Source organism: Petaurus breviceps, unplaced genomic scaffold (assembly GCF_028583685.1).
Source record: "Petaurus breviceps papuanus isolate PSGF00001 unplaced genomic scaffold, PetGlider_PUasm1.0 183, whole genome shotgun sequence".
Taxonomy (NCBI): domain Eukaryota; kingdom Metazoa; phylum Chordata; class Mammalia; order Diprotodontia; family Petauridae; genus Petaurus; species Petaurus breviceps.
In genome coordinates this window covers 20326812-20348906 of record NW_027185791.1, presented here as the reverse complement: position 1 = coordinate 20348906, position 22095 = coordinate 20326812, and the positions used below count along the sequence as shown (strand labels likewise).

Sequence of the window (22095 nt, the reverse complement as noted above, 5' to 3'; positions counted from 1 at the left end):
ACGGGCACTGACTTTCATTTTTGTTTTGGTATCTGTGCCTTGCACATGGCAAATGCTTTATAGAATTTGTTGAATTAAATCAGTAGGAATTGAGAGTTATGCAATTTGGCATGAAGCATCATTGCAATTAGTAGGCTTATTATCCATTTGTGATTGCCCCCTAGCTGAAATTAAATTTTTCTTTTAAGAGTAAAGGAAGGGAATAAGCATTTTTCTATGCCAAGCACTATGCTAAGTGCTTTCCAAATATGTAGTTTGACATCGTTTTGGTGCTTTGTGACACCAGCACAGTGGGAAGAAGTGTTGATTTGTAGTTAAAGAATCATGGGATCTCGGTTTTGGTGGGGACTCAGAGGCCATTTACTCTTGCATGAATAAGAATATTCTCAACAAAACATTAGACAAATGATTGTCCAGACTTTGAAGAACATCACTGACGAGAAGCCCATCATCTTCTGACACAGCCCACTCCATTTTTGTGTAGCACTCGTTTTTACGCTGTCTTACTTATATCAAGTTTAAATCTCACCCTTTGGAAGCCCTATCCACTGTTCCTATTTCTGCCTTCTATGACCAAGCAGAAAAAGTCTAAGTAATTCTTCTTCCACATGACAACCTAACTTTAAAGAAAGTTATCATGTTGCCTCCAAGTCTTCTCTTCTCAAAGCCAAACATCTCTGGGTCATTCAGTCAGTGATCACACAGCATGATCTCTGTGCCTTTCCTTTTAATGCTCTCTTGTCAGGCTCCTTGCTAAGATGATATGCAAAGCTAAACATAGGACCCCAGATGGTAGTGCCCTGACCTGTCATCTCCCTTCTCCTAGACTTGTATTTCTCTTAATGAAACCTGATAGCACAAACTGTTGTCTCTTCTTTATCACGTTGTTGTCTCTATATAAATAATTGCAAATTGCTTTGGGGGGGGACATAAAACATATGGTGTTAATTTAAACACTAAAAGAAAGCTCATTTTACCTCTCTTAATTTTGGAAAATTTTGAACTCATTTATACATAGCTTCATTTGAAAAGCTTAGCTGAAAGACTGTGTCCATAGTGGACAAGTAGAAAGTTGGTGTCAGAAGCCAGCCTAGATCTGCACATTCTGACTCTGAGACCTTGGACAGATGCTTTCACTTCTCAGCGCTCATGGTAATTCTCTAAAAAACAGGGTGCAGACAGGACACTGACTTATATGATAAAGAGGGTTTATTTTTAAATTTAAAGAGCTCCCTACACCAAGGAAATCATACGTCTAGTCCTGTCCTTAATTTGTCAGAGCAGTATGCCCTGAGGAGCCAGGGCAGAAGAAAGTGACAGTGGTAAAAATACTTGCCTAGTGTTCAAGTCCTCTTCCTGTTCCCTAGATTATAGGATGAATAAATGCTGCATACAATAAAATAATAATCTGTGGGTGTTTCAATTAAGGGGAAAATGCTTTTAGGAACAAAGATTGATTGAGGAAAACTGCATCTAAGTTGGGTTATGAGATTTGCCAACAAACTAAAAATATGTAGCACTGCAGGCCCATTTCATTTAAGTGTACCTCAAAAGGGTTTTTTTGGTGTGAATATCCCTTGTAGTTGCTTCCCATGCCCCTTTCTGATTTTCAGAATATGGAGTCTCCACTGAGACTCACTGGAAATTTTCTGAATGATAGGTTAGCCAGTAGCATGGAATTCTTCTCTAAGATCTGTTAGAAGAGCAGCTAGGTAGAGAGAACACTGGGCCTCTAGCCAGGAGTAGCTGAGTTTAAATGGAACCAACCTCAAATATCTGCTAGCTGTGTGACCCTGGGCAAGTCACTTAACCCTATTTGCCTCAGTTCCTCATCTGTAAAACAAGCTGGAGAAAGAAAAGGCAAACCACCCTAGAAGAGACCTGCTAGAAGTTAAAATGTGCCTCAACCTCAAGTTCCTTTCAATACTGATATGATTTTGTGGATTTACAAAGTTTGCAAAGAAAAATGTGAGAAAGAAAGCTTGTCTAAATTTTACCTGTGTGATTTTTGGCTAAAGCCTCTGGCCTGGGCCTTATTTAGTTCCTCATATAAAATGAAAGAGTTGGGCTGGATGATCTCTGAGTCCCCTTCCTGCTGTAAATCTGTGACCTTATGTTCCAGTGGAATGATCAGACTGAAAGGGCTTCCTGTGAGAAAAGCCTCTCCTGGATCCCCCCCGCTCCAGCCACCTGCCCCCATTTTGTATATGATTGTCAGTGAGCGGGCTGCCTTCTCAATAGAATGTAAAATCCTGGCAGGGAGGACTGTTTCAGTTTTGTCTTTTTATTTCAGCCCCTAGCACAATACATGCCACAGAGTAGGTGCTTAATCAATGACTATTGATGAATTGGTCCACTTGGGCACTGTAATTTTTAAAATGTCTTTAGACTCTTGAGTCAGAACCTTCATTCTTGCATTCACTACTTTGTATGTTGATATTGACTCTTCTACTTAATAATTTATTCTTATCAAAGTTCTTGTCTCCAAAATATCTTCCTTTTTTTTTTTGGCCAAGTGCCACTAGGTGGCAGTAGAAAAATTATTATTGACAAGCAGAAGGTTATCCAGCGCGAAGGCAGCCAGGAAGGCCCGGGGCCTTCAGTCTGCATGACATGAAGATTATTGAGATGTGATGACTGCTTTCAGTATTTGAAGGGCTGTTAAATTTAGACCATTTAGCTGCAAAGAGCCAGCTTTAAGCTTGAAGTCAAGGAAAGCATTGTGACAAATAGACTGCCTTGTCATATGTTATAATAGAGATTCCTTCTGGGCACGAGCTGAACCGGAGTGCTTCTGAGGTGGCCTCCAGCCATACGTTTAGTGACATTTCAAAACTTTCTACCTGTGGAAAATGTGCCTTCATGCCATTAACATTTCAAGTTCTGTTTTATATAAACAGATTTTCCTTTGTAAAAGAAATTTTTAAACAAATAGATAAAAATGATATTGTAGAAAATAAGGGCCCTGTGATGATACAGTGGCTGATATTTTTACTATAGGAGCTTAGTGACACAGCATGCACTTCAGCTATTTTAGAATATTCAGCTATTAATTGTTTGACCTCTCTGAGGTAGAAGCCTTTAACAATTTTTTTCTTACCAAAGGTCCTGACCCCAAAGCCCCTTCTGTTCTTCATTATTGTTAGTCTTTGTGCCGCTAGGTGGCAGTAGAAAAATTAGTCTTGCTCTGAATGGCTAATGCATGTAAATCTTTTAAAAAGAAACTTAATGCGTCATTAGAGATGCTATGGAATGAGATAGTGCTAAGGAAGGAAGCACAAAGCTGCTTATGGATTTATAAGTTTATTTCGTCACAGATGTTTACGGTTTCATCTGCTGCTGCTGTTTGTCCTTCATTTTTTTTAAAAAATCTATTTATTAATTTGTTTCCTTTTAGTTTACAGGATTCAATTCCACAATTCCTTGAATTTCACATTTTGTCCCCCCCCCCCCTTGGCGCCTTTATAGTCAAGTATAGGATCTGTAAATACTTTCACATTATACATTGGTCAGGTTATAAGGACGGATTGTACCAGCTGGAATGAAAAATGGGGACATAAAACCAAATAAGAGAACGAAAAAGATCAGGTATTTTGCTTCCACCTGGATATAAACTTAGTTCTTTCTAGTTCTTTCTCTGGATGCACATTTTTCTCTCCATCCTGCGTCTTTTGGGATTGACTTATATCACTGCATTGCTGAGAAGAGTCCAGTCTATCAAAGGTGGTCATCACACATACATTGTGTCTGTAATTGTGTACAAATTTCTCCTGGTTCTACTCTTCTCACTCAGCATCAGTTCTTTTAAGCCTCTCCAGGTAAATATGAAGACTGCCTGCTCCTCGTTTCTTATAGCACAATAGTATGTGGTATATGTCCTTCATTTTTAAGAGGACCATGACCTCAGGGCGGTGATGTACAAGGGAATTGGATTTAAGTGAGGGAGGGCTGAACAGAGTCGCCAGCCTCACTGTCTCCTCCAGAGCCATCGACTTCAGTGACTGGAGATGGCGCTGGATGCAGTGGGGAACCTTGACCTTTCCAAGCTAAGACCTTTAACAGGCCACATTGGTTCTCATTCATGTTAGGGAAGCAGTGAAAAACCCAGCTTAGACTAGGATCACAGACGATCTGTCTGGTGATTGAATAGACCCCAGTGACACTTGGGCCAGTTCCCTCCCTGAAGCCCAGGGAGGTTAAATGATTTTCCTGAGGTCTGACTTCAGAGCTAGGATTCAAATCCAGTTCCTCTGACTTCAGAGCCAGTGCTCGCTCGTTCCATTCCACCTCTCATATTGTAGAATCTTTGGGGAAAAAATCAGCTTTTTACCTTACTAGTTTGGAAACTCAGATCTTATTTGCCATTGCTGGTAGGGTGAAAAGATGAGGCAATGTAGATTTTTAATATTCATTTAGTTTATGGACTCACAAACTTTCAGTGTTAGTCATTCAGACAGAAACAACTACCCTGTACGTGATCCTGGCAGTGCTCAGAGCCCATTAAAGAAGGCGGACCTTCCTGATGTCTTTAGTAAATTCTGTGAGATATCTGTATCTCCGTCTGGAAAGGGAGGGAGGGAGGTCCTGGCCAGATCCTGTAATCTCACGCCTGGTTTTTAGAATAACCTCCTGACTTGTCACTTCTTTCCCCCTCTTGTTTTTCTTCTTCAGTCCATTCTGCTGCGTACTGTTGTGACATAGGTACCATATTCACTGGGATACTTGTGTCCTCATTCCTCAAACCTCCCCTTCCTGTTTTCCCAGTTTTATGTGTCCAGCCTTGTTTCCTAAGGTCCCTAACATTAAACTTACATTCTAGTTGGCTCAAGTACGGTCTCCTTACTGTTCTTCACACAGCCCACCCCATTACCAAGTTCTGTTCTCTGAATTATACTTGTTCTCCTATGTTATCTACTAGTCTCGGCTTCCTGGATCGCCTTCCCATCTCCTTTCTGCCTATCTACATTTAAGTTCCCAAATCCTTCATGAACTCTTTTCAGTTATTCCAGTGCACACAGATATTTTTCCCTAAGATTTTTCTTGTTCTTATAAGTACATATACTTAAGCAGTAATTTTATATGTCTTAAGGTAGTCTTCTCTCCTCAACTAGATTCATAATGTAACCCTTTGCAACCCAAATGAACTACTTGACATTCTGTATTATATGTACTCACTGCTTTTTCTGCCTCCATTCTCTCATGTTCATGCCACTGATCATGCCAGAGATGTCTTCTCTTTTCTGCCTGTCCCTCTTTCCAGGAATTTGTAGAATTAATATGTTTTGGATACAGTCTAGTATTTTTAATATCTGTTTCCACAAAGCTCACCTTTTAAAAATATGATAGAAAAAGGTTCTGAGAAAACAAAAAGATTTCTCCTTAAGTTAATAAAATTTTTGTCTCTAAAGTAGTAAAGGGAATTTTATTACTTCAAATTGATGTTAGATCACACATTTTTCAAAAATATAATTTTGTCAACTGAAAAATTTTTTAAATTAAATTCACCATTTTCAAGTCTTGAATTACACTGTTTTCTGCTTGTAATAGGTACTATCTACCAGACAGACTAGACCAGACTTGTCATACAAAGGACCCATAATACTCCCAAAAGTAGCCCAAACCAGATTAAAATGTGATTGGGAAATATTTAACAAAATAAATAAAAATAAACGTAGATAAGGTTAATATGTAGTTTTCTAGGTCAGTATGCTACGCATAAAGATGCTTATATATGGTATAGTGGCCTCCATTTCTATTTGACTTTATTGCCACTGGAATAGACCATTTGCATAGACTGTATTCTGTCTATTAGGTATGAGAAACATATACTTTTTAAAGATCATTAATGCTTGCTCTTTCCAATAATTCCTTTAGAGTTTATTATGCCATCTGCTTTCATCATCCAAACTTGGACTGAATGAAGTTGGAATTGTGAGTCAAGCTCTTGGGTATACGTCTGCAGATTATTTTCCTAGATTGCTAAAAAATGTGAGTACTCTTTTAGTATTAAAGTTTCCATTGTCAAACATAGAATCAGTAGAAAGGTAAATGGAAATATTTCACTACCCCAGGAAGGATGTTTATCTGTGCTCTGTTTATATCTTCTTACCTTGGACGCATATACAGCCATTTAAGGAAGAAATTTGAAAGAGGTGTTTATGCAAAGAGAGAAGGAAGCCTGGAAAGACTATACTAAATCTTAAGTTTTTAAAAAATTTAAACATAGCCCATTTGTTCATCCAAATGTTTCAGTAGAAGCTTCCTTGACTCATGTAAACAGTGCCTGGTAGTATTAGATAAATCCTACATTTTAGAAATCCTTAGGTTTTTTTCAAGATTTCATGTTATATTAGAGAATACATAATATTACTATCAGTTGAATCATATAACACATCTTAGTGGTAGAGCTGTGTACTCTGCTGCTCAGAATTTCAGCCACTTTTAGAAAATGTTCATACTTTTAAAAAGTACTACAGGAAGTCTTTTTTATGTAGGTCTAGAAATGCTGGCAATAGTAATAACATAAGAAGACTAGATTGGGAGAATTGCATAAAGCAAGAAGAAATGAAATTACAACTCCATTACAGATGATATGGCAGCTTACTTCAGGAACCTAAAAGTCAACTAAAACATTCATTGAAACAGTAACTTTAGGGAAGTAACAGGATGTAAAATAAACACATAAAACAATTAACCACACAATGCTGAAACTCACTCTAAATTTAATGTATACTTAATATTCTACATGTAATAGATTCATAGTTTTTTATGCAAGCCTCTTTCTAGTCTTTGTATATGGAAACATTTATATTTATATTTGTTGGTGTTTGTAAAGTTCATAGTGAAAAAAAATTTGAAAGATAAAAAAGTAAGCTAAGATTTAATTACTTTTTTTAAATTTACCCAAAGCATTCCCCTCAAACCTCCCCTGACCTAGAGAATAATTTTTTGCCAGTTAAGAAAGCCAATCTAATTTTTGTTCGTGTGCCTACACAGAAATAAGATAGTACGGACATTAAACAAAATCACAGTTAACCAAATATGTCTTGGTGCAGTTTTCATATGGCTCTGACAAAATAAAACAAATTGAGAGGTTTGGGGAGTGAAACCTCTCTGGAAATGCCACTCACATCAGCCAAACAGAATTGATCTCATCCTGTTTGCAATGTGTATTAACCTCTCACTGATTTTGTTTTACAGATGGTCTTATCATTAGTAACCGAACTCAGAGTGAATCATCTTAATGGATTTAGCATTCGAAAAATGTAAGTACCTCCCAAGTTTTAAAATGAACCAGTTAAATTTTGAGATAGATGTTTTAAATAGGAAAAAAAAAACACATAATTTTACTCATATGATGAATATTTGAAAAGATTCCTTTAGGCTGTCTGCTAAAGAGGACCATAGGACCAGGGAGACAGGGAAGGGTCAAGGTGCAGTGGGTTGGCTTTGGCAAGGCCACCTCATCATGTGAGTAATCTGAGTTAAAAGAGGAGATGGCGGGAGAAGGTGTCAGAGTGACGTGAGAAAAGGAGAGCGGTGAGGAGAAGGGGGAAAGGGGCCAATGGAGACAGCTGCAGGAGATGTAGGCACATGCGCTTCCTGCCACCCCCAACTACTACCAAGTTTCTACAGTTTGTGTTGCTAATTATGTTTCTTAACACTGCTCTCCCTCTTTATCAAAAACAAAAGCTTTGAAACCATTCCTGTCCTTGACCATTCCACTCATTAAAAATTTTTTTTTTCCTTTATCTGAACCACCTTCTAGAACATTTAGTGATCTAGTTAATAACAATAATAACAGCATTTATATGGTTCTTAAAGGTTTGCAAAGCTCTTTATAAATATTATTTCAGGGGCCGCTAGGTGGTGCAGTGAATAAAGCACCAGCTCTGGAGTCAGGAGGACCTGAGTTCAAATGTGGCCTCAGACACTTAACACTAGCCATGTGACCTTGGGCAAGTCACTAAACCCCAATTGACCAGCCTTCTCCTCTCCAAAAAGCCAAAAAAAAAAAGATTAAAAAAGATGGTTTCATTTTGTTTTCACAACGCCCATAGGAAGGAGGCGCTGTATTATTCTCACTTTACAAATAAAGACACTGAAGCCGACGGGTTAAGTGACTTGCCTGTGAAGCCAGCCTCGACTTCAGGCCTCCCTGACGCCAGGCCTTGTGTTCCATGCCCTTCATCACCAGCTGTCTGGACAGCACTTGGAGTGAAGGTGCTTTCACTCTTCAGAATCTCGGATTGGAGGAGGCCTCGGAGGTTGACTCCTTTAAGTTGGAGCTGAAGAATGACCCCCCTACGCTGGACCTACCCGGCGGCCTGATTCAGACTCTGCTCGAAGGCTCCTTGTGAGGAGGAGAGCCGCTCCCTCCTGGGGCAGCCCATTCCGCTTGGGAATGTTGCTCATTGCCACACAAGTTTCATTTGCAGAAGCTGCCGCTTCCCTTCTCATCCTTTGTCAGAGAGGCCCTGGATAAACATGTAGATTGTTCTGATTGAGATGCAGCTGCATGAATTGGAAATGATTGATGTTTTCTCAGCTGCCTTTTCAGGGAATGAGCATTTAGTCTCTTCGCTTCTGTCAAACATATAGAGATTTCATTATGTGCTTCAATATCACAAAACTCTGTGGCCGCCAGCCATATTTCACATTTGCTTTTTAAATGATTACATTCACTTCAGTAGCAATAATAGCTGATGCTTACCATAGCACTACAAAGTCTGCAGAATGCTGTAAATGGCTCATCATCCTCACAACAGCCGTGTAAAAGAAGTACTGCAGGTCTGGGCCTTATTTTTCAAAGGAGAAAGCCCAGCCAAAGAGAAGTTTAAGTGACTTGGCCAAGGTCACACAGCTCATTCATTACTTGAAGCAGCTGGTAGTGTAGCACAGAGAGCCTGACAGACATCAGATCCTGGCTTACACACTTACAAATGGTGTAATCCTGAACAAGTCCCTTCACTTTTGCCTCAGGTTTGCTCCATAGGAATAATGAGAGGACCTACCTTGTGTAGAGCTGTTGTGAGGATCAAGTGAAATAAGAACTGGAAAGTGCTGGTCCATGGCAGGTGCTCCATCAGTGCTCAGTCCCTTCCCCTCTACTTCTGTAAGTGCTTGTTACTTGCAGGACGCCATCCACATCACACCAAGACTGGCTGACATTGCGTTTGTGTGACACTCACACTTCTGAACCTTGGCCCTGCCTCTCTTGTCTTACACAGGCTGATTTTTTTGGATCTGAGAATTGACATTTAACCCTGTCAAATTTCACCCTAAAATATTGGCTGAGCTTTCTAGCATCGCGTTAGCTGGTCCTCTTAGCTCTGCATCGTCTGCAGGATTAGTAACCATGTCTGCCGCCTGTGCCTTTTTCAGCATCGCTGATGAAGATGTTAGACTTAAGCTCAAGACCAGGAACAGATTCCAGTAGTTCTCCTTCCATTAGAGAACCTTCATTAATGATTCCTTCGTTTTGGGTCCAGTGATTCAGCCATCTTCACAATGGTGAGCAACTATGTAGCGCAGTGCATAGAGTCGAGAAAACCTGCATTCAGATACTTGACTGTGTGACCCTGGGCAAGTCATTTAACCTCTGCCTCCGTTCCCTCAAGTGTAAAATAGGGGTAATAATAGCACCAATCTCCAAGGGTTGTTGTGAGGATGAAATCAGGTAGTGTTTGTAAAGTGCTTTGCAAACCATAAAGTGCAATATAAATGCTATTTTTGTTTTTCTGAAATCATCCTTGTTGTCATTTCTTATAGCACAATAACATACCATTACAATCATGTAAACTGTTCAGCCATTCCCCAACTGGTGGGTATCATCCTTTCAATTTCTAATTCTTTGCTACCACAAAAAGTTATGAGTAGCAGTGTTATTGGCTAGCTCATATCTCTGTCTCATCCATGAGAAAATCATAAGAGATTTTGGTTTTTTAGGGTTCTGTTGTTTATTTGTCCATTCATTCTTGTGTTCCAAAAGCAAGATGATTGAAAAAGAATTGTGGTTTGTCTGGCACTACCCATTTCTATATTAAAATTCATTTTTTTAAATTTTTAAATAATAGAAATAACATTAACGATCAGTGCAATCAATTAAATGTATTTTGAACCTGCTTACAATTTAATAAATAATTCCTGTAAAATACCATAACCATTTCAGTCTAAGTCTTTTTTGTCTTTTTAAATGTTTTATTGATATTCTTTCCCACATCTGTCACTTCCCACTGACTCACAATATCTCATTCCCTCGCTTGCCTTATCCCTTGTAAGGGGTCAGATAATAAACAAGTAACAAGTAAGTCAAGAAAGAATACACATCAACACATTGTCTGTCTCTCTGTCTCTTTCTCTGTCTCTCTCTCTGTTCTCATTTCAAGCTTCTACTCTGCATGTCTCAGCTGAGAACCAGGAAACGTGTTGCACCATAATTCTTTTAAAGCTGGTCATGGTATTGATCAGTGTAAAGCTGCACTCCTTTTTGATCACTTCCTTTTCTGGATGTTTCCTGGTCATCCCTTAAATAATGAGGGCTAGAATTTTGACAAAAAATTTGTCAAAGTCAAATGCACTGGTCTACAATTTGTAGACTCTACTCCATTTTTGAAGTAAAGGCAACGTTTGCCTTTTTCCACTTCTTTGATACCCTTCCTGTTTTCTGTGGATCACTGACAGTGACTCAGTAGTCTCATAAGTCACTTTCAGTTCATTTGAACTCATTTAAGGAGCTAGATGTCTTTTCCCCTAAGGATAATTAGGGCAATGGTCTGAGACACTTTTCTTTAGTACTTTCTAGTCAAAAATTATTCTTCTTGGTAGAGAAAACAGAAGCAAAGTAAGTGTTGATTATCTCTGCTCTCTTTCCCTCATTAGGGAATCAGGGATCATTGTCTCATTCAACCAAAAGTGATCCTGCCCTTCTTCCTTTTTAAAAAATAGTATTTTATTTTTTTTCTCCCAATTACATATAAAAACATTTTTTTAACATTCAGGCCTTTTTTCCTAAGTTTTGAGTTCCAAATTCTGTCCTTCCATCCCTCCCTCCTCTCCCCACTCCTTGGGATCATAAGCAGTCTTATATAGGTTATACATGTGTAATCATGTCAAACATTTCCATTTTAGTCATTTTGTGGAAGAAAACTTGAACTGGAAAATAATCTGTTTCAATCTGTATTCAGATACCATCAGTTCTTTCTCTGGAGGTGGATAGCATTGTTCATTGTGAATCCTTTGGGATTGTATTGCTGAGAATAGCTGAGTCGTTCTTAGTTGTTTATCGTACAGTATTGCTATGACTGTGGATGGTGTTCTGGTCCTGCTCCCTTCACTCTGTATCAGTTCATGTAAGTCTTTCCAGGTTTTTCTGAAATCATCTGGCTTGTCATTTCTTATAACATAATAATATTCCATTACAATCATATGCCACACTTGTTCATCCATTCCTCAACTGATGGGCATCCTTTTAATTTCCAGTTATTTGCCATCACAAAAAGAGCTGCTCTGAATATTTTTTACAAATAGGTCCTCCCCTCCTCTCCCTTTTTGGGAATATAGACCCAGTGGTAATGTTGCTAGGTCCAAGCGCATGCTTGGTTTTATGACCCCTTGGGCATAGTTCCAAATTGCTCTTCAGAGAGGCTGGATCGGTTCTCAACTCCACCAGCTGTACAGGAGTGTCCCAGTTTTCCCATACGTCATATTAGCCAATCCAGTGGGTGTGAGGTGACATCTTGGGGCTGTTTTAATTTACACTTCTCTAATCAGTAGTGATTTAGAGCTTTTTTTTCATATGACTATAGATGGCTTTGATTTTTTCCATCTGAAAACTGCCCAATCATATCCTTTTGCCATTTACCAATTGAGGAATGACAAATTTGACTTCGATCCTGCCCCTTCTTTGATGCATTTCTTTTCCTAACTATTGCTTTAAAGTTCCTCTTTGTTCTTCGTAGCTTCCTTTACCTGTCTCATTTCACTCTGAATTTTCTTATTCTGGACACTATTCTGGCAAAGTTGTGTCATACTTTAGCTTTTACTCTCCACTCATCTACTCTTATTTCATTTTTCTTTGCATGTATTTTTAAAGTTGAAGTTTAGTCACTGAATTTCATATGAATTCACATTTATCTTTAAAGGTAACTCCTCTCTGTTCTTCAGAGATAGCAGGATTGCTCAGTGGATAGAGCACTGGGCCTGTAGTCAGGAAGTTCTGAATTCAAATCCAACTTCTGATACTTCCTAGCTGTGTGACCCTTGACAAATCACTTAATCTCTGATTGCCTGACAGAATGGATCCACTGGAGAAGGAAACGACAAACTATTCCAGTATCATCTTTACCATGAAAACCCCAAATGACATGACAAAGAGTTGGATATGATTGAAATTACTGAGCAATAAACAAAAATGTTTGTTTTATGAACTTTACCTCAAAAAAAATTCTTCCATGCCCCACATAGAATATTGCACATAATAGATAAATGTTTGATGGACAGTGATGGTATATAGCCATTATTCTATTTCCTTTGAGGACAAAACAAAGTAAAAATGTGAGTTAAATTCCCAGTTATGAGAGTTGTTGACATTGGAATGGTCACAAAGGAAGGATGTAGAATTTTCTTTTAAAAGGTCTTGTAGGGGAGGCTAGGTGGCTCAGTGAATAGAACCCTGGCCCTGAAGTCAGGAGAATCTGAATTCAAATCTGGCCCCTGACACTTAACGCTTATCAGCCGTTTGACCTTGGACGAGTCACCTAACCCCGATTTCCCTGCCCTCCTCCCTCCAAAAAGCCAAAAAAAAAAAATCTTATGAAGAATAAGAGAGATTATCATGGTTTAGGGGTTATTCAGATTGAAGTTGGGAATATGAAGCAGGTATCTTGTGGTTTCTTTTAGTCTAAATATTTTTTAATTCCATGATTAAATATGATCTTAAAAAATGTGTATTTATTTATCTTATTTCTTTACCAGAATTCCAGACAAACAAATAAAGGCCATGTCCCTGCTTTGTGTCCCACTCCTCACTTTGCCAGATATCTTACCCCTGCTGGAGGCTCTGCTGACCTCCCATGGAGATGAGCCTAACGAAACCCTCTCTGCTGAGTTTTTAGAAGGTGTAAATGAAGCCTTTTTGCAGTAAGTCACATAAAATGTATTCTTTTCCCCCATTTATGTTATGTTTTTGTTGTTTTGCTTTGTGTGGGCAAATGTACAGAAATATGGAGCTATATTCCCAAATTTATTTTATTTTATTTTGTGCTTTTTGGAAGGGGGACGGCAGGGCAATTGGGGTTAAGTGATTTGCCCAAGGTCACACGGCTAGTAAGTGTTAAGTGTCTGAGGCCAGATTTGAACTCAGGTCCTCCTGACTCCAGGGCTGGTGCTGTATTCACTGTGCCACCCAGCTGCTCTCTATATTCCCAAATTTAGAGTAATTTTCTTTAGAATTATTTGAAACACTGTTTTCTTTCCTCAAGATAAATAAATGCTATTTTAGTAAGTACATATTTTACTCAGTCTCAGATAATGAGATTGAGAAAACTCTTCAGGATTTGATTTAATTATATTTTGTAAAAGATGCCTATTTATACTAATAATTACAATAACAAAATTTCTCATGATTTAATCATTATTAGAATTTAGGTTTCTTTACTTGCTTTAAATCCTGAATTCCTTAAATACTTTAAAATTTTTAAAGGGAACTCCTAGATTCTTACGGACATGTAACGCTACTACTTACAAAGAGTAGTGCTTTGAAAAAAAATAAAAATACCTCAAAAGTCACTACTTTCAATAACAAGCCCAGAAAAGTGATCTCATACAAATGTTTTATTTTTTCTCACATAGTCCTTAAAAATCACAGGGAGATATTTTCCTGGAAATAGCATTTTAGCTTCATTTTCCTGAAAGATATGGGTCTATATGTTGTCAAAGCAGATTTATGGAGAGAATTATGATAAGTCAGTCTTTGTCAAATACTAAAGTAGGCACTGATTTTAATACTCAGAAATATACCGACGTTTTCTCTTCTAGCATCCTGAAGTCTCAGTAAAAATGACTTAGTAAATCTAAATTTTCACTGAAGTCTGTTTGGCTGTCTTTTATTTTTATGTGTCTCTTAAGTAGTCACTGAGTTTAGGTAATTACGTTTAAGTCTTCCTCATGTGTATCAGTCAACAGAGTAAATATGTTATCTCTTGTTTTTCTCCCTTTATACATTTACTGAAACTTTTCCAAAGGACTATTGCTTTTAAATAAATTGCCCTCTTTTTTTGTTCTTACCTTAACCTCTCCTTGTTATATTAAACAGTTCATTTTGCTAAAGTACAGATGATTCCTCATTTTTAACCTCAGCAACTTTTCTTTTCCCTCATATACCAAAACTCTGAAATTGAACCAGCTTCAAATCAGAGGAGAGTGCTGCTTTAGCATTCTTTTTGAAACCTAACAAAATTCTTTCAGGATAAAGTGGAGGAAAGTAGGCATTTGCATAGAAATAACAGAACACTTCACCTACCAATGGACAGACAGAAAATTGAAAACATTGGCTCTGCAAAGTAGCCACCAACCTCATTCCTTCTTATTTTTGCATATTATAGCAGGTTCCCCACCAGCAATGAACACAATTTATTTGGTTTGGAAAATTATCTCTGTAAATACATAAGGAACAGACTGTTCAGAAACACTGGGTGGTCTTTCACTTGTCCAATTCCTGTGGCTTCAGCTCAGCAAGTTCCACAAGCAGCGGTGTAAGGTTCTGGAGACTTTCCATGGATAATTGCCCATAGACAGAACATCTGAACTGCCTGTTGATTCTCTGGTGCTGATTCAGTCACTCACTACAAGTCTTTTTTCTTCACCTCCTGACATCGCTTTGAATGTTCTGTGTGGTCATTTACAAACCACAGTTTCTCTGATTCATGGACCCTGCTGCATATTTGGCTTTCTAGCTATTTGTTTACCACAATAAACCAGTGGAACTGAATGTGTTAAAACTGACTGGGTGTCTTTGGTCTTGACTTCCAAAAAGCAGTCTAATTGTGTCTTCATGTGACTAGAGTTGGACTATCTTTTTTCATCAGCAGATACTTGTTCTCCCACTGAGGTTTTGATAATTTTAAGGAACTTTTCAATTCTCTGGCCAGTCATTTCTGTGGTTGCAGTCATGGAAGCATCGGTGTCCAGACTCTGAAATGATCATTCCATACTTTCTGGTCTACTTATTTAGAACTCTCCATATATCTACTGGAAGTATTAGAAGCAGTGGCACTGGTACTTTAATATGTTTTAAAACAAAACAAAAACTTTCATTTTTAAATTCCTGGAGTGATATTTTTAAAAGTCAAATTCATCTGAGCCTCAAATAATTCACAAATTGTTAGGCCTCCAGTTTCTTCTAAGTCATTTTTCTTCCTCTTTGGGTCTGAGGTGTATTTGGGAGTTCAACTCAACAAATATTTATCTAGTACCTGTTCCATGCAAGGCACTGTTGTGCAAACTTTTGGAGATATAGAAATAGAAGTCATTTAAGGAGTTTATATTCCACAGGAGGGATTCAGCATACACATAAATAAGAAGAATGAAGGTAATCTCTTGAAGAAGAGAGCACAAGCAAAATAGGGTTGTGGAAAGTCCCTGAACTAAGAATCACCTGCAGGATTCTAAAAGTGCACACTCCTGGTATGAGGCCTGACTTGTCATAGCTGACTAGGGTGAGAAGTGGAATGTGCAGTGGAGGTCACGGTTGGCAGTATGGTTTGGACAGTGCATCAAGAGGAGGAATATGAAATCAAACGAGAAGGGAAAGGAGCTAGATTATGAAGGACTGCACATGTCAGGCTAAGAAGTGTTATGTTTTGTCCTAGAGCCAGGAGGGGGTCCCTAAATGATTTTGAGTAGGACAGCTCAAACAGTTGAGTTTCTCTTTATAGAATATTTTGGTGAATAGGAGAGAGAAGAGACTAGAGGTGAGGAGGCCAGTTAAGAACCTATAACATCAGACTGGGTAAGCGGTATTGAAAGCCTAAATTAAGGTAGTGTTCATGTGAGTACAAGAAGTAAATGCATATGAGAAGTGTCAAGGCAGAACTAACAGACCTTGGCTTCTGTTTGAACATAAGGGATGAATGAAATGAATAGAGTCCAGGATTGAGAGCCTATGTGAAGCTTATGGGCCCTCAGCAAAAGTGAGAGATTCAGAAGAGTAGCAGATTTAGGTGCAAGAATAAAATGAGTTTATTTTGGATGTGAATTTGAGATGCTTATGGGTTATTGAGATGGAGGTGTCCAACAGGTGTGGTGATGCGGGATAGGAATTCAGAACGCAGTTAGGATGGGATATATACATCTAGGAGTCATTTGTATAAAGATGACAGAATGCATAACAGCATGGATATTGAAATTCTTAAGTATTAGGGAAAGGACTATGGAGAGAGGCGAAGGCTGAGCCAGGAACCAGACTTTCTCATAAAGAAGGAAGAGTAACTTAAGGGCCAGTAGATGATGGCAGCACAGATCTGGACAAAGGACACCAGAGCCTGTGGAGGCTTCAGAGAGGGCACCCAACTAATAGCTCTGGCAGATGCAAAAACCCCAGTTATTTGGGACGAAGCTCTCCTGTCTGGAAACAGAGTTCTGCTGTGGCAAAAAGCTCAAAAGTCAAGTAATTGAGTGGCAGCATGAACAAGCAAAGGAAGCAAAGCAAGCACAGCAGTCAAACCTTAGATTCCTTTTTTGGGGACAAAAAGGATCAAAGCATGGAACAGGAGGAAGACAACAAAGTCAGAACCCCTGCACCAAAAGCTTCAAAGAAAAATATGAACTAGTTACAGGCCATAGAGGGATTTTGAAAACCAAGTAAGAGAAATGGAGGAAAAATTGGGAAGAGAAATGAGAAGAATGCAAGAAAATCCTGAAAAGTCAGTCAACAACCTGACTGAAGAAAATAACACCTTAAAAAACAGACTAACTCAAATGGCAAAAGAGCCCCAAAAAGCCAAGGAGAAGAAGAATGCCTTAAAAAGCTGAATTTGCCAGATTGAAAAAGAATCTCAAAAGTTCACTGAATAGATTAATTCTTTCAGAATTAGATTGGAGCAAATGGACGCTAGTGACTTTATAAGAAATCAAGATAGTATTAAACAGATCCAAAAGAATGAAAAAAATAGAAGGCAGTGTAAAATATCTCATTGGAAAAACCACTGACCTGGAAAATAGATCCAGGAGAAATAATTTTAAAATCATTGGACTACCCAAAAGCCATGATCAAAAAAAGAACCTAGAAATCATCCTTCAAGAAATTCTCAAGGAAAATTGCCCTGATATTTTAGAACCAGAGACCAAAATAGAAATTGAAATAATTCACCAATCACCTCTTGAAAAAGATCCCAAAAGAAAACTCCTAGGAGTATTGTAGGTTCCAGAGTTCCCAGATCAAGGAGAAAAGATTACAAGCAGTCAAGGAGAAACAATTTGAATATTGTGGAAACACAATCAGGATAACACAAGATCTAGCAGCGTCTACATTAAGGGATCAAAGGAGTTATAATATATTCCGGAGGTCAAAGGAGCTAGGATTAAAACCAAGAATCACTTACTCAGCAAAATTGAGTATCATGTTTCAGGGGAAAATATGGTCATTCAGTGGAATAGAGGACTTTAAAGCATTCTTGATGAAAAAACCAGAGTTCAATAGAAAACATGACATTCGAATACAAGAAGCATGAGAAGGTAAACAGGGAAAAGAAATCATAATGAATTTATCAAAGATGAACTATTTTCATTCCTACATGGAAACAAGATAATTGTAACTTATGAAACTTTTCTCAGTATAAGGATAGTTGAAGGGAATATAAATGTGTATATATATATACATATATGTATATGTGTGTGTGTATATACATATATATGTTTATATAGGAGGGTATATGTATGTATGAATACATATGTGAGTGTGTGTATATATGTGTACATGTATACATAGGCAGAGGGCACAGGATCAATTGAATAGGAAGGGATGATATTTAAAAAATAAAAATTAAGAGGTGAGAGAAGGAATATAATGAGAGGAAATAGGGGAAGACAGAATAGGGTAAATTATCTCATATAAAAGAAGCAAGAGAAAACTGTTACAAAGGAGGGGAAGAACAGGAAGATGAAAGGGAATGGGTCAACCTTACTCTCATTGACTTTGGCTTAAAGGAGGGAATAACATACACACTAATTTGAGTATTTTACCGTACAGGAAAGTAGGGGGGAAGGGGATCAGAGAGGGGATTATAGAAGGAGGGCAGGCTGGGGGGAGGGTAGTTAGAAGCACATACTTTTGAAAAGGGACAGGGTCAAAGTAGAAAATAGAACAAGTGGTGGGCAAGATAGGATGGAGGGAAATATAGTGAGTCTTGCACAATATATCCACTATGGAAATGTTTTGTATAGCTACACATGTACAACCTATATTAAATTGCTTATCTTCCTAGTAAGGGTGGGTGAAGAGTGAAGAAGGGAAAGAATCTAGAATTCAAAGTTTTAAAATCAAATGTTATCAAAACATACAGGTTTAAAAAGTAAGGTTAAAAAATTGTTAAATGGGGCAGCTAGGTGTCACAGTGAATAGAGCACCGACCCTGGAGGCAGGAGGAGCTGAGTTCAAATGCGGCCTCAGACACTTAATACAAAAACTAGCCGTGTGACCTTGGGCAAGTCATTTAACCCCAGTTGCCCTCCAAAAAGAAAAAGAAAAAAACAAGAAAAAAATGTTAAATAAATTTTGACTTGGGATTAGGACAGAATTTCCAACAATTTCTGGAATGGCCCTAAACATATTTCTGTCATTTTATACTACATATTTATGTGAAGCAGCATTCTCAGCACTGTAGATTATAAAATCAAAATGTCAATCAACTCTGAAAAATGCTGAAGATACTCTACGTCCTTCATTATCAAATATTCTACCAAGACTTAATTTTTTATGTAAAAATAAACTATCACATCCATCTCAGTATACAAATTTGCGTTCTTTAATAAATTATATGCATACCAAAGAATTGCTTTAAAATAAATTTCTTTATGATTTATTATCGGTAAAAAAAGATCCACTTTAAAGTACCCAAGGAAGACTAGTAAGGTTGGGATATGTGGAATGCAAGATGGATTAGGTAGGGACCTCTTAAGATAGGATTAGCATAGATTCTTAACTCAATTCTGTGATTCTTAATTCTTTCTGTAAGTTGTCATTTTTGTTGTTCACTTGTTTCAGTCATTTCTGACTCTTTGTGACTCCTTTTGGAATTTTCTTGGCAAAGTTACGAGGGTGGTTTGTCATTTCCTTCTCTAGTGTGTTTTACAGATGAGAAAACTGAAGCAAAAACGGTTAAGTGACCTGCCCAGCATCACACAGTAAGTGTCTTAGACCAGATATAAACTCAGGAAGATAAGTGTTCCCGGTTCCAGGCCTGGCGCTCTATCCACTTCAAATCCTGACTCAGACACGTACTAGTCATGTGGCCCTGGCGAGTCATTTAACCTCTCTGTGTCTCAGTTTCCTCACCTGTAAAATGAAGGTAAGAGTAAGGACCGCCTATGCAGGATCATTGTGAGGTCCAAGTGAGTTAACATTTGTGAAGAGCTTTCTTAATCTAAAAATCTTGTGCGAATGATAAGAGGAGGAGGAGATGGTTTGTATTGTGTAAAGGTATTTTGTTTTTTAAATATATATATATATATTCAAACTACAGTATGTTCAAGTGCCAAGGAAAACCATTTAAAACCACACAAGAGTGGCAGCTATTTAAGATCACGCAAGCCCTGGTAGTAGCTACAGTTCAAAGGAGATCTTGGAATACAGTGTTCCAAAATGGGAATTTTTGTAAGACATGGGCTTACAATTAAGAATAACATTCTGCAAATAATCTTTCAAGGGAAAAAAATGGACCTGTAATGGAATTGAAAGCATTTCTGTTGAAAAGAGTCCAAGCTGAGGAGAAATTAGAAGTGCAAATGCCGTAGCATTGTCAAGAGAAGCCTAGACAGTTCGATTTATTGTAACAACTGGAAGGGACTCTCTGATGACGCTGAGCTAGCATTCTGGTAATTGGGAAAACAAAACAGTATCAAAACCTTAGTGTTTTCAGTGGCTATTTAGGGAGTTAAAAATACAAACAAAGGCCCTACGAGTAAATCAGTTCTCTTCTGAGGATTTGAGAAAGGACAAAATGAATACACTCCTGGAAAAAGGAAGATGGAATGGGTGGAGTTTATTATCTCATATTTCAATTGCATTATAAGAAGAGTATACGAATGTGAAGGCAGGGCTTGGGAGAACAGGCACCAGATGAGCCTCTTGTCTGAAAGGAGCTTCCCCGTGTTATCGGAGGCATCTTCCAGACTGTTCTAGATCTGAGCATCAGTGTGGATGCTGCCCTTTCATAAAGGCAAGTACATATTGGATCAGGCTTGTCTTCTTATCTTAACAAAATGCTGACTCTGGTCCCATCACGAGACCTATTTTTTGTCCTTGGACCTTAATAGAAAAAAGTACTGTCATGCTCCTGACCCTTATTGCATTAGCCAGTGGGTTTCCTTTGATAGTTATGGTATGGCCAGTGCTCCAGGGACAAGCTTAACATTTGACCTTGCTTTTTCATTGTTAAGAATGTTTCTGTGTTCCTGACTCAGTCATTCCCGAAAGCAGTTATTGCCATATTTGTGCAAAGTAGTCTTTTTATATATTATCTTATGTACTTTTCCTCTCCAAAATATACCATCCTTTACTTGGTTTATTGAACTTAATTTTGGTGTCACTTCTTTGAAAAGTTCTTTGGTGAGTTGAGGTCCACCATGTGTTCCTGCATAATGCACTCATTTAATCGAGGGTAATGTAAAAGTTCATCAGTGAGGAGAGAAAAACTGTTTTTAGTTCATTATGAATGATTGTTTTTTGAAAACTTGTCAACTTTTTTGTGAACTTAGTTTCTTTTAAAACCTCTATATATGTGTGTAACATAACATATATATATATATATGTATGTGTATATATATATATATATATATATATATATATTCTTTTCTTTCATAAAAGGAAGAAGATTATCCTTTCTGAATCAGCTCTGTTCTCACTCTGGCTTCGTCACCTTCCCAGCCTGGAAAAAGCAACCCTGCATCTTTTTGAAAATTTACTGTCTAGGCACAGAAATTCTCCAGAAGAGATGGAATGCTTTATAAAAGAGTCATTACTGGTATGTGCAATATTTTCATAATGAGAAAATTTTTTTTTGTATTTTGCTTAATGTAGTTTGCCTTAGATCAGGGGAAAAAAACACAAGCAAAAATAGTTGGAGCTTCAAAATTAATCTTCTGCTTTCTGCCTTGTGCCTAATTTAGAGCATTCTTCCTATGCGCCTTGCACACAATTTAGTAGAGCCTTGACAAGTCAGGTCTATAGTAAGTGCTTAGTAAATGCTTGTTGACTTTTTAAAAAGCAGCCAATCATTTTCTCTGCTTTTCGTTCTGTTCTCTTAAACATATACTTCCACTGAACTGCCCTTTTCTTTTCCTTTTAGAACAGTATTGATCTTATTCTTATTTGTAAAATCTTTCTTAATTTTAAAATAAATATAAATTTGCTCTTTTAGTGACGGATTCTTTGACCTTGGAAATCTATGAAACAGATACAAAATGACTGTTGGTCCATTTCTGCAGGGATAGTGGCAGAAGGGCTAAAAGAGAGACCATCTGTAAACATTAGTTTTACTATTTAACTTAATGATGCCCTAATTGTGACATCCCTTCTTCAGTGACCATGAATAGACATACTGTTGGAGGTACTGAATCACGTCGGACGACATTGTCACCATAAATGAAATCAGAAGACGAGAAGAGTCATAGCTAAATTGAAAGATAGCTCACAGGTTCTCTTTGGAAAAGTAAACAAAGGAGTTAAAAGAATTGGTCTGTGTCATGGGGCCCAAAACAACCAGAAATATTTCACAGGAGTTTGGTCGTCTCATGTAAGGTTCTTATGAGAAAAGTGTTTGCAGAAAGACTACAAACAAGAGAAATTACACCTCGTCCACTGACATCTACGACAGAGGA

The 22095-nt window shown here is 37.9% G+C and overlaps 1 protein-coding gene across 4 annotated transcripts in view; it reads left to right on the top strand.

Annotated features, from left to right (window-relative positions):
• Positions 1 to 22095, top strand: part of FANCC (FA complementation group C) — a 209323-nt gene that overhangs the window by 117351 nt on the left and 69877 nt on the right. For 3 of the 4 annotated variants that reach the window (XM_069088001.1, XM_069088004.1, XM_069088003.1), the window contains 4 exons: positions 5875 to 5988; positions 7201 to 7265; positions 12976 to 13140; positions 21083 to 21239. In XM_069088001.1, the coding sequence (XP_068944102.1) occupies positions 5875 to 5988; positions 7201 to 7265; positions 12976 to 13140; positions 21083 to 21239 (501 nt within the window). The remainder of the gene's footprint in view (positions 1 to 5874; positions 5989 to 7200; positions 7266 to 12975; positions 13141 to 21082; positions 21240 to 22095) is intronic. The other variant, XM_069088002.1, reaches the window with a different exon arrangement.